Genomic DNA, 15553 nt, shown 5'->3' with positions numbered 1-15553 from the left:
GGCAGTGGAAGACAGGAGTGCCTGGCGTGCTCTGGTCCAGGGGGTCACGAAGAGTCGGACACGACTAAACGACTAAACAACAACAAATGACTATTCTAAATTGTAAAACAGAAAATTTAATAAAAATTGTTGAAAAAGGCTCCTACGATAAATGAAAAAATAACACACACACACACAATAAAATAGTAATAATAGAGATTAATGCTACACATTAGTCTTGGGGATACAACAAAATTAGAATCTGTTAACTGGTAAGCTGCCACTCGGTCTACCGAGGCTCACATGTTTATATTTTGAATTAGATACATATAGGGGCACCAAAATCTTTATAAATTTTTATTGATTTTCCAACATAAATTAAAACACTTTACAATACATAGACAAACAAACATATAAACACGTATAATTTCATGACCTCTTTTTCTTAAGCCTTCTTTCAACGACTTCCCCATACCTCCCTTTTCTGCATCCCTGTTTTAAACTTTTTCAGCAACCCCTAATTTCAATTACTCATAATTCACTTTCTTTAATCCTTTTACTCTTACCCAATCATTTATTGCTGCAATTCTGTTTTACGTTACCCATGACATTTTAGCACTCATTAATTTTACAACAGTTCTTAAGATAAACTTTAAATTTCTTCCAATCTTCTTCCACCGTCTCTTTCCCTTGGTCGCGGATTCTGCCAGTCATCTCAGCCAAGGGGCACCAAAATCTTTTAAGTGCTTAGGGTCTTAATCCGGGAGGGGTATACAAGCTGTCAATAAATAATAATAGTGGCAATACTGCAGCTCCATTGCATGATTGCAAACACAGCAGCCAGAAATGGCAACACTCCTGGTATTTTAAGAACAGCAGATCCTGGGGAGCAGCGAGCAAACAAAACGTCAGTTCTGGACACAGACTTTATTGGACGCAACGTTTCAAATTCTACACCATTTGGCTGGTCAAGCCTGCTGGACCCTCCCCTCATGACACGAACTCCAGCCACCACAAGATGGCAGCATAGCACCATGGAATTGTGCATTATAAATCCCACCCCTCTCCCCATCTCCCTCCCCCATTCCACTCCATCCTTCCGCCATATGCATTTGATCATTTTATAGATTTCCCTCTCCTGGAAGAGAAACGCTGGTTGCAAATTGCTGCGGCTAGATCAGGGTTTTCCAAACTTGGGTCTCCAGGTGTTTTCGTGGACTACAGTTACCATCATCTCTGACCACTGGTCCTGCTAGCTAGGGATGATGATGGGAGTTGTAGTCCCAAAACAGCTGGAGACCCAAGTTTGGGTCTAGATTGTTGGTGGGGACAGATTACCACCAGCCCATAACCCCAGTGCTAAATAGACTCAGAGTTCTGATATTATGACAGAGAGAGGAACCAATCCTCTCTCAACAAATTCTTATAAAAATATTTACACACCATGATTCCTTAAAAAATAACAACAGAGGGGTTTACAACAATCACATTGGCAGTACTACAGATGTCTCATAATACAGTGGTTCCTTGGTTCTCAAACGCCTTGGTTCTCAAACACCGAAAACCTAGAAGCACCTTCGTACCACCTCTCTGAGCTTTCCTCACCTGCCCATCAGAAGACAAAACAAGGAATTGCCTTTTTTATATATATACGGTATATCTTTTTTTATTGAATTTTTCATTGTAGATTTAAATTCAAACAATAAACATCACCGTCATCATTTAGGATTCCCTGAAGCCTTTGACTCTACTGCTTCACTTATTTTCTCTATTTTTCTTATATAATCCAATTTTACCTTAGTTTTTAGAACATTACAGTGGTACCTCAGGTTACAGGTGCTTCAGGTTACAGACGCTTCAGGTTACAGACTCTGCTGACCCAGAAATAGTACCTCAGGTTAAGAACTTTGCTTCAGGATGAGAACAGAAATTGCGCCATGGCAGTGTGGCGGCAGCGGGAAGCCCCATTAGCTAAAGTTAAGCTCAGCTTAAGAACAGTTTCAGGTTAAGAACGGACCTCCAGAAAGAATTAAGTTCTTAACCTGAGGTACCACTGTACAAACGTTACTCAAATCCTGCCAAAGTTTTTAGTTGTTTACAGTGTTCTCTTTAAGTACATTGTAAACTTTCCCCATTCTTTCTTAAAGTTCTTCTTTTCCTGGTTTCAGGTTTTCCTGGTCAATTTCGCCATTTTGGCTTAGTCCATCATCTTCATCAGCCATTCTTCTCTGGACCCAATAGGTATCTCAAGCCATTTGCACATGTTGCCCTGCAACCAGTCCATGCAGAATGTAGGCACCCTATATATAGAAAGGAGCAAACCAGTGATATTTTAGGGAGTAGGCTAGCAGGCGGGGCCCATGAATTAAGGGATCAGCAAACTTTTTCAGCAGGGGGCCGGTCCACTGTCCCTCAGACCTTGTGGGGGGCCGGACTGTATTTTGAAAAAAATATATATGAACAAATTCCTATGCCCATATAACCCAGAGATGCATTTTAAATAAAAGCAGACATTCTACTCATCGAAAAACACCAGGCAGGCCCTACAAATAACCCAGAGATGCATTTTAAATAAAAGGACACATTCCACTCATGTAAAAACACGCTGATTCCCGGACTGTCCGTGGGCCAGATTTAGAAGGCGACTGGGCTGGATCTGGCCCCCGGGCCTTAGTTTGCCTACCCATGACTTACATCCTAGGAGCCTACACAACACAAAACACTGTTGCTGTATGTAGGTTTTATTTTATTATTTTATTATCTTATATTTTGGAAATGTACATCCAGTTTTTTCCCCTTTACCTTTTTTTGGGGCCCCCCCAAGAGAGTGGGGCCCTAAGCTATAGCTTGTTTAGCTTATATGTAAATGCGGTACTGGTCGTTGCATACATAAATCATTGTCTCTGCTCCTCAAAACAAGGGATTTCAACTCACGCAGGTCTGTAGGTGCAACAGCTCAGAGAAGCAGGTTGGAGAACACCACAGAACTGGTCCTTTCTTCTACTTTTCTTAACTGCGGGAGTGGAAGGCAACACCCTCCTTGGGCGAATCTGATTCACTTCCATCCCATTCTGCCTAGCCCAGCTGGCTACACCTTCTCCACCTCCAAACAGGTTGCTGGGCTTATGCTATCTGTCAACCCCGCTATTGTCATCATTTTTGATGTCCAGAAATAGTATCCGTTGCCACAGGGCAACTACAACAAGCAATCGGAATACCACTTTTAATTTATTTATTTTTAGTTTCTGTTCTCACTGGGCACCTTTGTAAACAGGCAGCTTACAGGAAGCCAGTGCTTTTTTTTCTTAAAAAATGTTTAGGGGTCTACTTCTTCTTCTTCTTCTTCTTTGGTGATCCCTCATAGCCGAGTAATATTGTCTTCCATAAACACGATTTTAACAGTGAGTCCGTAAGTGACTGTGGAGGCCAATTCTGGATCCACACGTCCTTCCACAGTGGGGACATTGGTTCCCAGGAGGGAGTTGATCCAGTGTGGCTTTGCCAAGCGTGCCTTCCTCTTAGCACGTTTCTCCCTTGCGTTCTGAGTTCGAGTGTCTTCAAAGCCCATGGCACCTTTGGTAAATGCTGTTCTCCAATTGGAGCGCCCGCAGGCCAATGTTTCCCAATTGTTGGTGTTTATACTACATTTTTTAATATTTGCCTTGAGAGAGGCTTTAAACCTCTTTTGTTGACCACCAGCATTACACTTTCTGTTTTTAAGTTGGGAATAGAGGAGTTGCTTTGGAAGACGATCATCAGGCATCCGCACAACATGACCAGTCCAACAAAGTTGGTGTTGAAGAAGCATTCCGCCCTGTGGAACGCCCTCCCATCAGATGTCAAGGAAATAAACAACTATCTGACTTTCAGAAGACATCTGAAGCCAACCCTGATTAGGGAAGTTTTTAATGTCTGATGTTTGATCGTGTTTTTAATATTCTATTGGGCGCTGCTAAGAGTGGCTGGGGCAACCCAATCATATAGGAATAATAATAATAATAATAATAATAATAATAATAATAATAATAATAATAAGGGTCAGCATGTGTGGCTGTTAGCCAGAAGGTTGGTGGTTCGAGTCTACCCAGGGATGGCTGTGGGCAAGATTCCTGCATTGCAGGGGGTTGGACTAGATGATCCTTGGGGTCCCTCCCAACTCTATGAGTCTATATTATTATTATTATTATTATTATTATTATTATTATTATTATTACTTTTAATGTATATTTTATATTTTACGCATAATATAATTGATGGGTAAGTATATATAAAAACTGCTGAATGAATGAAGAAATATGTCAATATGTATTTATTTGGACAAAGGATTGGACAGATCCATGGAGGAGGAGGAGGTGGTGGCTATTGATTGTTACTCGCCTTGATGGCTCTGCTCTGCCTCCACGGTTCTGTGGGATGTGAAACACAAGAGCAGTCAAGTACAACATTCCTAGAGTGAACATATTTACACATGGGGAGGAATGTTTGTCCAGCCAGCAGGTAAACTTCGTTCGCCTCCAGCCAAGAGAGGACAAAGGGACTGTCTCCTTATGAGATAGTTTCCAGGTATATGTTACTTTTCTAAGCTAAGTCTGCCTTCTGGGATCTGATTGTAAACAGAATGTGAGTGAGTAAACTCTTTATACTTTTATAGAAGACTGTGTCATGTCTTATCTTTTATGAGGGAATAAGGGGAAAATATCAGAACAGTTATTATAGAGGCTTTAGTCAGCCTGAGCAAACGCCTCTGCTGTGAGTTTAAAAGGGGGAATGTTACTCTACTAAATTGTGAACTTGTTAACACAAGTTGGAAAGGCTATAATCAAACAATGTATCCTCTCCTGCATCCCTGAACATTCCCACAGGTTGGAGCAGCAATACGTCTGAATCCCAATTGCTGGAAACTGCAGGAGGGGAGACGGTGCTCTTGTGTTCAGGTTCTGCTAGTGGGTTTCCCATAAGAATTGGCTTGGTCACTGTGAGAACAGGATGCTGGACTAGATGAGCCATTGACCTGACTCAGCAGGGCTCTTCTTATGCAATTCCCACTGTAGTTCAACAGGACTTACTCTGAGATAAGTTTTCCTAGGATTTCGGTATTAAAAGCATGTGTGATAAACCTTTATCAGCTTCAGGGCTGCATTACCTTGTGTTAAAACCTTCTGGGGGCACATGCCAGAAGCAAAAGCAAGTGGAGCAATGGATGTGACTTTATACAATAGGCCACTGCCTGGTCACACACTCATATCTGTTCATATACACCAAGAAGATAATCAAGAGGCATTATGATTGTTCAAGGTCACATTCTAGTCAATCGAAAGCATTCAAGGAGGGCACAGAGCAGGGCTGACAAGGAGCATGGCCCAGAGAGAGCCTCAGTGGCCTCGCCTCCAGCCTCAGGGGTCTCATGGAGTACAGGTGAGATGTCATGATAGCCAGTCCTAGCCCAACATGGCCGCATATTTGTTTTGAAGAGGGGGGAAAACCATCTCAGTTGCAAAGACAAAGGACGCGACACTAAATTCTGGTTGAAATTTCTTTTATTGACTATCAAAGAAGCAAGAAAGCATTCCTTTAGACTAATCTATGCAGACAAGAAGCCAAAGTGTACCATGTTGTATCCTGACAGCCCCGAACTCTCGGATCCAGGCAGCTTCCTCCCAGTCCTGCCATTGTATAAGTGGGACATCAGCCTTAATAGAGTGATTTGGGGCCGATTCTTGCATTAAACTAACACAGGGATGAAAAATTCATGGCCTAATAATCCCAAATATTCTAACTGGGTCTTACAGCATCTAGAGGGCCACAGGTCCCTCATTCTATCCTTGAGCTCATCTGAGGACTAGACAGGAAGTAGGTGAGAATGAATATTTTGCTACTTGGCCGGGGCGAGGGCCAACATGTCTCTTTCAAAGGAGCAGCAATGGCACATCAACTAAAAAGCAAAGCGGCTCAATGATTCTCATTCCCAGATGCCCACAATTAAGCCTGACACCACCCCTGCCCAACTAGCGACCCATCAAGCTAAATACAGACAACCAGCCACTTCTCCTTGGCAATTGCTTGCACACACACCTGCCAGAGTTAGTGGGAAACAAATGAAAGCCAGATGTTTTCCAGCTCCTGTGAGCCACCCACCCTCTTCTCTCTGGGTCACAATCCTTTATATGTCAGCCTTTTTTTTATCTAGAAGGGTTTTGGTTTTGTTGGGGAGACTTTAGTGCTTTGGGGACCATGGAGAAGGGAACTGCAATGCTCTGCGCTGTTGCTGAGGCCAAGGTCGGAGGGGCTGCCTGGCCAAAGAATCGATCGGCCCCTGGGAAGCTGGACTCTGTGTCGGCTCACAGCTCCCTTCTCTCTCCGACGTCTGGGGTGTCGTCTCCTCTTGAGGGAAAATGGCCTGCTCTGGTGTCAGAGGCCGGCATTCATGAGGGCAATATTGGATCTGCCCAGAGTTTTGAGGTTTCTCCTCCTCTGGGTGAGGCTGATGCCTTATTGATGAAGACTGACCTTTCCAACGGCCAGTTGTGGCCCTCTCTGGAGCCTCTGTCTCCTGACTGCTTGATTCTTGCTCTTGTTCACAAGGATTTGTTTCCTCCTGAGGGGAAATTCCCCGCTCTGTTTCTGAAGACTGACATTCATGCTGATCTTTGCCCTGCCTTGGTTTTTGAGGCTGCTGTTCCTCTGCGCAGGTCTGGCTTTGTTCTGATGTTGAAGACTGGCATGCGTGACCACCAGATGAAGCCTTCCTTGGAGTCTCCACAGATTCACAGCTTGCTTCTCTCTTTGACACCTGAGGTTTTGTCTCCTCCTTAGGAGAAAGAGCTTGTTCTTGAGTCAGAGGCCGAGATTCTTGACACTGATCTTTGCTCTGCCTTGGTCTTTGAGGTTTTTGTTCATCTGAATGGGATTGGCATCGTTCTGATGGTGAAGGCTGACATGTCCGACCACCAGATGTGGCCTTCTCTGGAGTCTCCACCGACTCACAGCTTGCTTCTCTCTTTGACACCTGAGGTTTTGTCTCCTCCTTAGGAGAAAGAACTTGTTCTTGCACCAGAGGCTGAGATTCTTGACAGCGACGTTGGCTCTGCCCTGGTTTTTTTTGCTTCTGCTCTTCTACACGGGGTTGACATTGTTCTGATGGCCGACTTCTAGATGTGGCCTTCTCTGGAGCTTCTGGTGGCTCACAGCTGGCTTCTCTCTCCTGTGTCTGAGACATCTCTTGAGCAGAGGGGACCTGCTTTGGTGTCCAAGGCTGGCATGCATGACTGCGATGTTGAGGCTTACTTTCCTCTGGACAGGGCTGACGTCTTCTTAAAGATGGACATTCGCAACGGGCAGTTGTGGCCTTCTCTGAACCCTCTGCTTCCTCTCTCTCCTGTTTCTGAGATGTTGTCCTCTCCTGAGGGAAAGGGCCCTCCTCTGGTGTCAGAGGTGAACATTCATGACTGCGATATTGACTCTGCCCTGTATTTTGAGGCTTACTCTCCTCTAGACAAGGTTCATGTTGTCTTCTTGTCAAACGTTGACCTTCATGACAACCAGTTGTGGTCTGCTCGGCACTCTCTGTTGGCTCACCGCAGGCTTCCTTCTTTGATGTCTGAGGCTTTGTGTCCTCTTGAGGAGAAACAACTTGTTCTGGTGTCAGATTCTGACATTCATGGCGGCGGTAATGGCTCTTTCCAGAGCGCTGAGGCTCCTGAACGTCTTGATGTGGTTGATGTCGTACTGTGGTCAAAGGTTGACGTTCATGACAGCCAGTTGTGGCCTCCTCTGGGGATTGAGACTCTTGCTCTTCTTGGCCAGTCAAGGCCTGCTCATGACCTTGAGACTGACATTCCTGTTGGTGAGTTGATTGCTTTCCACGTGTCAGAATCCCACCATCTGGTTTGCGACTCTGAGCCTGTTCCGGTTCTTGAACTTCCTTTGTTGGCTGTTGGCAAGAATCATTCTTTGCTTCCTGATACTCTTCTACAAGTCTACGAACGGCACCTTTCCCCCGTGTCTGAGGCTTACATTCCTGTTGCTGCATTGACCGCTCTTCTCTCTGAGGTTCCTGCTCTTGACAACAGGTTGAATGTTGCTCAGACAATGATGTTCTTTCTTTCCCACAGCCCAATGAAGGCTGTTCCTCCTGACGATCTCTGCAGGACTGGGAAGTTGATTTCTGTTCTGGTGCTTGAGGTTCCTCAACCCCCCTTTGGGCTGGTCTTTGAACCGCTTTCTGTGATTCTTGCCACTTGGGCTTCACTACATCCTGTTCCCTCTTCAGTGGCTCTTGGGTCTGTCTTGGAGCTTCCTTTCGATGGGGAGTAGGTTGCTGAGCTGCCTGCTCTTGCTCCTGTGGCTCCCTGTGGGCCTGTTCCTCCATCTGACATGGCTGGGATGGTTTTTGGATTGTGCTCTGTTGAGTTCCTTGAGTCTGGCATTCATCTGGTGTGTCAGGTTCCTGGCAGCTTTGTCTGCTTATCTCCTCAGCTACGATTTGGGGTTTCCGCTGCGAGGGCTTGGAGCAATGCTGCACTTCTCTCCGAAAACCTTGGCAAGATGGCTCCTTCTCTCCTCTTTGGCCTTCCTCTCTCTCCCTCTGAGTTGGACACGCCCCTGATGGCTTCTGTGAAAACCGGGAACCCCGTTCTTGTTTTAGGGGTTCTTTACTCCGTCTATCAGAGAGTGTCTCTGATTTTGGGGACTCCTGTTTCTCTTCTTGAGATGGGCACTGAGACTCAGGTTCAGAAACCTTCTCCGGTTCTTGGGCAGGTTGTTGAGTTGAGCCTTTGCCCAGCGCCGATGTCTCCTGTCTCCTTGCCCTGCTCCCTCCCCTCCTGGACTGCCCTTCTGCTGTCACTCCGCACTCGTGTTCCTTCTTATAGCAGGCCTTTGCCACTTTGAACACCAGGACGGTGAACTCCTCAAAGTCCACCTTGCCATCACAGTCTTTGTCAAGCAGCTGCAGCATGGTCTCGATTGTCTCAGGGTCCTGCGGGTTCTGAAAGGAAATGCACCAAGCTTGTTACTCACTTAGCAAGGCAGTATAATGCCATTATACTGAGTTGCGCCATTGGACCATCTACCGTATTTTTCGCTCCATAAGACGCACCTTTTCCCTCCTAAAAAGTAAGGGGAAATGTGTGTGTGTCTTATGGAGTGAATGCAGGAGGGGGGCAGGCAGGAAAAGCCCCCAAGAGTCGCACACACGCTCCGCACGCTCTTTAAAGGGAGCACGGCTTTTGCGGGCTTTTCCCCAAGGAGGGAGAAGGGACTGACGGGCTGACCTTCTCACTCCTCGGGGAAAAGCCTGCAAGTGCCGCACACACGCTCCTTGCGGCTCGTGAAAGGGAGCGCTGAGCAGAGCTTGGGATGCATACAGGCTCTGCTCAGCACTCCCTTTAAAGAATTTTTTTTTCTTGCATTCCCCCTCTAAAAACTAGGTGCGTCTTATGGTCAGGTGTGTCTTATGGAGCAAAAAATATGGTATGTCCCTGTTGCCCAGATGATGCACATTCCTAGCTCAACCTGGAGATGCCCAGGGATTGAACCTGGGACCTTCTGCATGCAAAGAAGAAGGTTCAAAGGGGGTGCTCCTCCATACAGGTATGTCCCACCCTCTCAAAAATCAATTAAGAATACCAGTCCTCAAAGTTCTGACTAAAGGGCTGGTTTAAATAGGAACATACTGAGTCAGTCCATTGCTTCATCTAGCCCAGTACTGTCTGTGTTGACTGGCAGCAGATCTCCAGAGAGACAAGGTTTTCTCCCAACCCTACCTAGATGTGCCAGGGATATGAACCAGGGACTGTCTGCATGTGGAGCCGATGCTTTGTTGCTGAGCCACGGCCCTCTACTTAAATAGGAACAGAGGAAGCTGCCTTATACAGAGGCCATTCGGTTCATCTAGCTCAGCATTGCCTACATTGACTGACAGCAGGATTGTCCAAAACATTGACCGGCAGTGGATACTTGCCAGCCCTACCTAGAGATGCCATTGGGGGACTGAACCTGCGACCTTTTGCTTGCAAAGCAGAGGTTCTGCCACTGATCCACGACCCTTCTCCAAAGCTTCATTAGCCTTGGCCAGCATTGTTCCCTATCTCCTGGTCTACAAGGCCTCCTTCACTCCCTGGTCCTCCTTAACTTGAAGCCCATTCGCTTGACCTCCCCAATATCTTAAATCCACCCGCAGCATGCAAGTCTTCCACACTTGGTCTCTCTTCCTCTGCCCCGCGATCCTCCCATCCCATCCCATTGTCCAAGAAGACCAACGTAGACACTCACCACGATCACATCGGCAAACTCCTTCTGGATGAGGCTCTTTAGCTCGCCCTTGCTGAGCGTCGCACATTCCCCATCGTCCTTTGCGTACTTATTGAAAGCACCGATGATGCTGTGGATGTTCCCGAGGAGCTGAGACATCTCTTGGCAAGTTCAAGGGGGATCCTAAAATAAACGAGCAAGGTGTTCACAACTGCGCTGCTCAAAACTTGCACTGGCTGCCCATATGGTACCAGGCCAGGTTCAGGTTTCTTGTATTCGTTTGCAAGGCCCATGACAATTTGGGTCCAGGGTGCTTTAAGGACATCCTGATCACTGAAGTCTTCAGGGAAGTCAAAGTTAGGGCTTAGCCACACTTTCCTCCACGCTTTCTAGGCAGGTCTCTGAGGGGAATAAGGGTGATCTCCTAACAACTTTCAGCACCCTTAACAAACTACAGTTCCCATAATTTTTTTAGGGACGACATGACGGTTTAAAGCAGCACCATAGTGCTTTAAATGTGCGGTATGAACGTGGTCTTAAAGCTGACTTTAATTGAGCAATAAATTGTCGAAATAAATGAATAAATAATAATCTTCAAATAGCCAAAAGGCTGTCACAAGGGAGATGGAGCAAGCTGGTTTTATGCTGTTCCAGAAGGGAGGACCCCTGAATCAATGGATTCAAATTATGAGAAAGGACGTTCTGACTAAACATTAGGAAGAACCTTCCAAGGGTAAGAGCTGTTTGAAGGTTGAACCGACTCCCTTGGAAGGTGGCGGACCGACCTCAACAGAGGCTGGATGGTCATCTGTGAGGGATTCTTGAGTCGTGATTCCTGCATTGCAAAGATGAACCCTAGAGATCTTTTCCATCTCTATATTCTATGATTCTAGAACAGTACAGAGAAGCACACTTAGCCTCAGATACAGCAAGACATGGCGTGGCGCTCAGCACTGGCTGACTGACTCCTAATGGGTCAAACAATCAATGAATCAATTCAATTTTTGGAGAGGGGGTGCTCCTACTGGCTCCTCATTCCTTGCAACCATTCCAGTCCCTTGCATTTGCTGAACTCACCTGTCCTTCACACAAGCAGCGGCACGTTAGACTCTAGGGCTCCGTTGGTGAGCAGGTTGGCAGCCGGAGATCATTATATAGGAGCCGCTTAATCACCGCCTTGCAGCGGGAGGCTCCCTCTCTCTGAGCAGGACTCTGATTCAGACCCTGGCAAAGTCCACAGGCACCTCCTTCACTCAGCAAGTCCCCGGCAGAGCTGACACTCACCTGTATTGGCTTTGCTGCACAGCTTCCGATGCTGTCCGACCCACCTGCCTTCGCACCCGCCCAGGAGTGACAGATCTTTATTTTTTTAATTTTACACGCAAGTTCTATTTCTGACCTTTTGTAGCCTTTAGCGGGACACGGTCCTCTCGAATCCCGTTTGGCAAAAAACCTGTTGCGCAAGGGCGAGGCACGTCAAGCAGAGGTCCCTCATTGTCGCTGGCCCTGCAATTATGACTTTAACGGCAGGGAAAGAAAATCCACAGGGGTGAGTGGATTTCCGGCGCGGTCTGTTATCGCCCCCCGTGTTTGTTTGGAGCTGCCTTCCACTCTGGTCTCCTCTGTAGTACACATTTAAAGCACTACGTAAGTGGGGTAGGAAACCAAAATGCTTGTTTACAATGCTATTGTACTACCAACCTTAGTGTATGCTTGTGAAACATGGACCACTTATAAATGCCATCTCCAGCTCCTCGAAAGATTCCATCAACGGTGCCTCCAAAAATTGTTACACATCACTTGGGAAGACAGGCAAACTAATGCCAGTGTCCTGGAAGAAGCAAAGATCACCAGTGTTGAAGCAATGATTCTTCAACATCAACTTTGTTGGACTGGTCATATTGTGCGGATGCCTTATGATTGTCTTCCAAAGCAACTACTCTATTCCGAACTTAAAAATGGAAAGCGTAATGCTGGCAGTCAACAAAAGAGGTTTAAAGACTCTCTCAAGGCAAATCTTTAAAAAGTAGTATAAACACCGACAACTGGGAAACACCGGCCTGCGAGCGCTCCAGTTGGAGAACAGCCTTTACCAAAGGTGTCATGGGATTTGAAGACACTTGAACTCAGAACGCGAGGGAGAAACATGCTACGAGGAAGGTACGCTTGGCAAATCCACACCATGATCAACTCCCGCCCGGGAACCAACGTCCCCACTGTGGAAGGACGTGTGGATCCAGAATTGAACTCCACAGTCACTTATGGACTCATTGTTAGAACTGTGTTTATGGAAGACAATCTTACTTGGCTATGAGGGATTGCCAAGGAAGAAGAAGAAGAAGAAGAAGACACATTTAAAGCACTACTTAAGTGGGGTAGGAGAGCTGAAAATAATGGCAATATAGTTCACACCTGGCAACCAATGTGCCTCCTTTGGTTTCAGTTAGTACATGAATATTTGGGGGGAATATATGTGAAAACATGGGCAGCATTAAGATAAATTTAACAGTGTAAATAAGTTTTGATGGATTTGCTGGCATGTCCAACGGGTCGATCGCGATCTACTGGTCGATTGCAGGGGTGCCCCAGGTTGATGGTGGGGATCTCCCCCCAAGAAGCTCAACAACTCTGGGCAAAGACAATGGGTAGATCACTGCCAGTTTTATTATATTGGGAGTAGATCTCAGTGTCTATGGAGCTGGACGTGCCTGTAATAATGGTATACTGAATGGTTTAGTTCAGGCTTCCCCAAACTCGGCCCTCCAGATGTTTTGGGACTACAACTCCCATCATCCCTAACTAACAAAGAGAGGGAGAAGAACTTTTCCCTATTCACTTTCTCCAGGCATAATTTAATTTAAAGGATCCTGGAAACTACAGTTTCTTGAGGACACTGGGAGTTGCTGGGAGGAGACTACGACTGACTGCAGGCTCAGGAGCAGTTGAGTCAGTGGCAGGATGGAAGCACACACAATCACACAATAGATGGGGCAGAGTTGGAATGAAATAAGGCCCCAACTTTATCAATTACGGATGGCATCTGCCAGGGACAAGGCAGGGCGAAGCGTCTTCACTTTGCCATGTCCCTTTCACAAAGGCAAGGTGGCTGCAGTGGTTGGTTGGTTGGTTAGGTGGGTAGAGGGCTGAGTCGGCTTGGCCCAGTTGGGTGGGCATCACATATGTGATGTCATGCATACGCGAGGGACATCACCCCCCCCCCCCCCATTGGGCACAACTCAGCGCTTCTGCAAGAGGGAAGGATGCTGTTATACTTAGACCAGTGGCCAAAATTGTTGGAACCTTTTGGGGAAAGTGTATTTCTGAGGTTGGTGGCAGTCCACTGTCCCTCAGACCTTGTGGGGGGCTGGACTATATTTTGAAAAAAATAATGAATGAATTCCTATGCCCCACAAATAACCCAGAGATGCATTTCAAATAAAAGCACACATTCTACTCATGTAAAAACACACTGATTCCCAGGCTGTCTGCGGGCTGGATTGAGAAGGCTATTGGGCCGGATCCGGCCCCCAGGTCTTAGTTTGCCTACCCATGCTTTAAACACTCATGCTTATTGGCTACATTCAAATGGAGGAAAGCTATCAATCTAAGCAAGCTGTGCTTCCCTTTTTCTGGTTATTTGGCTATAACTTTTGATAGGATAAAGATAACTAAACGAACATTGTTGCATTACATTCTTCATTAAATTATCTTTTCATTGATGTATATGTTATGGTATTACTCCAAAAGAAAGTAGTGTTACACCAGCCCTCAGAAGTACACTTTCCCCGAAAGGTTTCAGCAATTTTGGCCACTAGTGTAGGTCCTGCTTATGGGCTCCATAGAAGATGCTGGACTAAATGGACCATTGGCTTGATCAGCCGGCTATCCTTATGCTCTTAAGAGTGATTTCATCCCCAGTTTTGCTTTAAAGCAGTGTCACCCAGTGGCTAATTCAGGATATGACAGGGAAGGATAGCTGATGGCTCAGAACCATTGAATTCAAAGGAAGAGAAAAGGACTGGTGGGTTCGAAGGATATTGAGAGACGTGATTAGAAGAATGATGTGAGATTGCGAAAAAATTCACCTTTCTCACTTTTTTCACTTTTTCTTGCATTCTTTCCCATATTTGCTAATGCAAAGCTCTTGGAATAAAAAACACCCAGACGTCTTTGTTAAAATATATAGGTTCGGTTTTTTTAAATTAGTTCCATTAGGGATGGGGAACTTGCAGATATCTTTGGACTCCAACTCCTATCAGCTTCAACCAACATGGCCAACTATCTAGGGTGAAGGGAGCTAGAGTCCTCATCCATATTTTATTTTTAATTCCTTTATTCCTTATGCTTGGATCCCCCTCTTTCCTCTGAAGAGCTCAAGGAGAAATGCCTGGAACACCCCATCTCCCTTTTATTAGTGTTTCCTTGCTGCTGGCATGGAACATAAGGCTTATCAGTGGCTACTCAACCCAGACTCTCCAAGTTTCCCCATTTTCCAGGGACAGTCGCAGATTGATTTGATGCCAGAACACCCCACTTTTCCTTAGGACATCCCTATTTTCATTGGAGAAATGTTGGAGCATTTGGAGTTATAGGTAAAAGGTAAGGAAAAGGACCCCTGGATGGTTAAGTGCAGCCAAAGGCGAATACAGTGGTACCTCGGGTTACATACGCTTCAGGTTACATACGCTTCAGGTTACAGACTCCGCTAACCCTGAAATAGTGCTTCAGGTTAAGAACTTTGCTTCAGGATGAGAACAGAAATCGTGCTCCAGCGGCAACGGGAGGCCCCATTAGCTAAAGTGGTACTTCAGGTTAAGAACAGTTTCAGGTTAAGAACAGACCTCCGGAACGAATTACGTTCTTAACCCGAGGTACCACTGTATGGGGTTGCGGCGCTCATCTTGCTTTCAGGCTGAGGGAGCTGGAGTTTGTTCACAGACAACTTTCTGGGTCATGTGGCCAGCAGGACTAAACCACTTCTGGTGCAATGGGACACTGTGATGGAAACCAAAGTGCATGGAAACGCTGTTTACCTTCCCGTCACAGCAGTACCTATTTATCCTCTTGCACTTTGACGTGCTTTCGAACTGCTAGGTAGGCAGGAGCTGCAGCAGAGCAACGGGAGCTCACCCCGTCGCGGGGATTCGAACTGCCGACCTTCTGATTGGCAAGCCCAAGAGGCTCAGTGGTTGAGACCACAGCGCCACCCGCGTCCCTATTTGGAGTTATGTGACCCCCTGGATAAGAAACTATACATCTGAAGGCAGCCCTGTATATGTTTTATCATGTCTCTGAAAAAGTTGGAAGCTGGGGCAGCCCAGTC

General features: G+C 46.2%; 1 protein-coding gene and 1 long non-coding RNA gene across 2 annotated transcripts in view; one reads left to right on the top strand and one right to left on the bottom strand.

The window, feature by feature from the left end:
- LOC310751984 overlaps positions 1 to 15553 on the top strand; it is a 297164-nt gene that overhangs the window by 29571 nt on the left and 252040 nt on the right. The gene's annotated exons all lie outside the window — the stretch shown is intronic.
- Positions 5495 to 10689, bottom strand: LOC310751599 (uncharacterized protein). The gene is made up of 2 exons (XM_083590905.1): positions 10252 to 10689; positions 5495 to 8965 (listed from the first exon to the last, which is right to left on the bottom strand). The coding sequence occupies exons 1-2, from the start codon at positions 10387 to 10389 to the stop codon at positions 6194 to 6196; spliced, it is 2910 nt and encodes a 969-aa protein (XP_083447031.1). The 5' UTR covers positions 10390 to 10689; the 3' UTR covers positions 5495 to 6193.

The sequence above is a fragment of the Podarcis filfolensis genome, assembly GCF_964270895.1.
Source record: "Podarcis filfolensis genome assembly, chromosome: 16".
Taxonomy (NCBI): Eukaryota; Metazoa; Chordata; class Lepidosauria; order Squamata; family Lacertidae; genus Podarcis; species Podarcis filfolensis.
The sequence above is the reverse complement of the archived record's forward strand: the minus strand, read 5'-3'. Positions and strand labels throughout refer to the sequence as shown.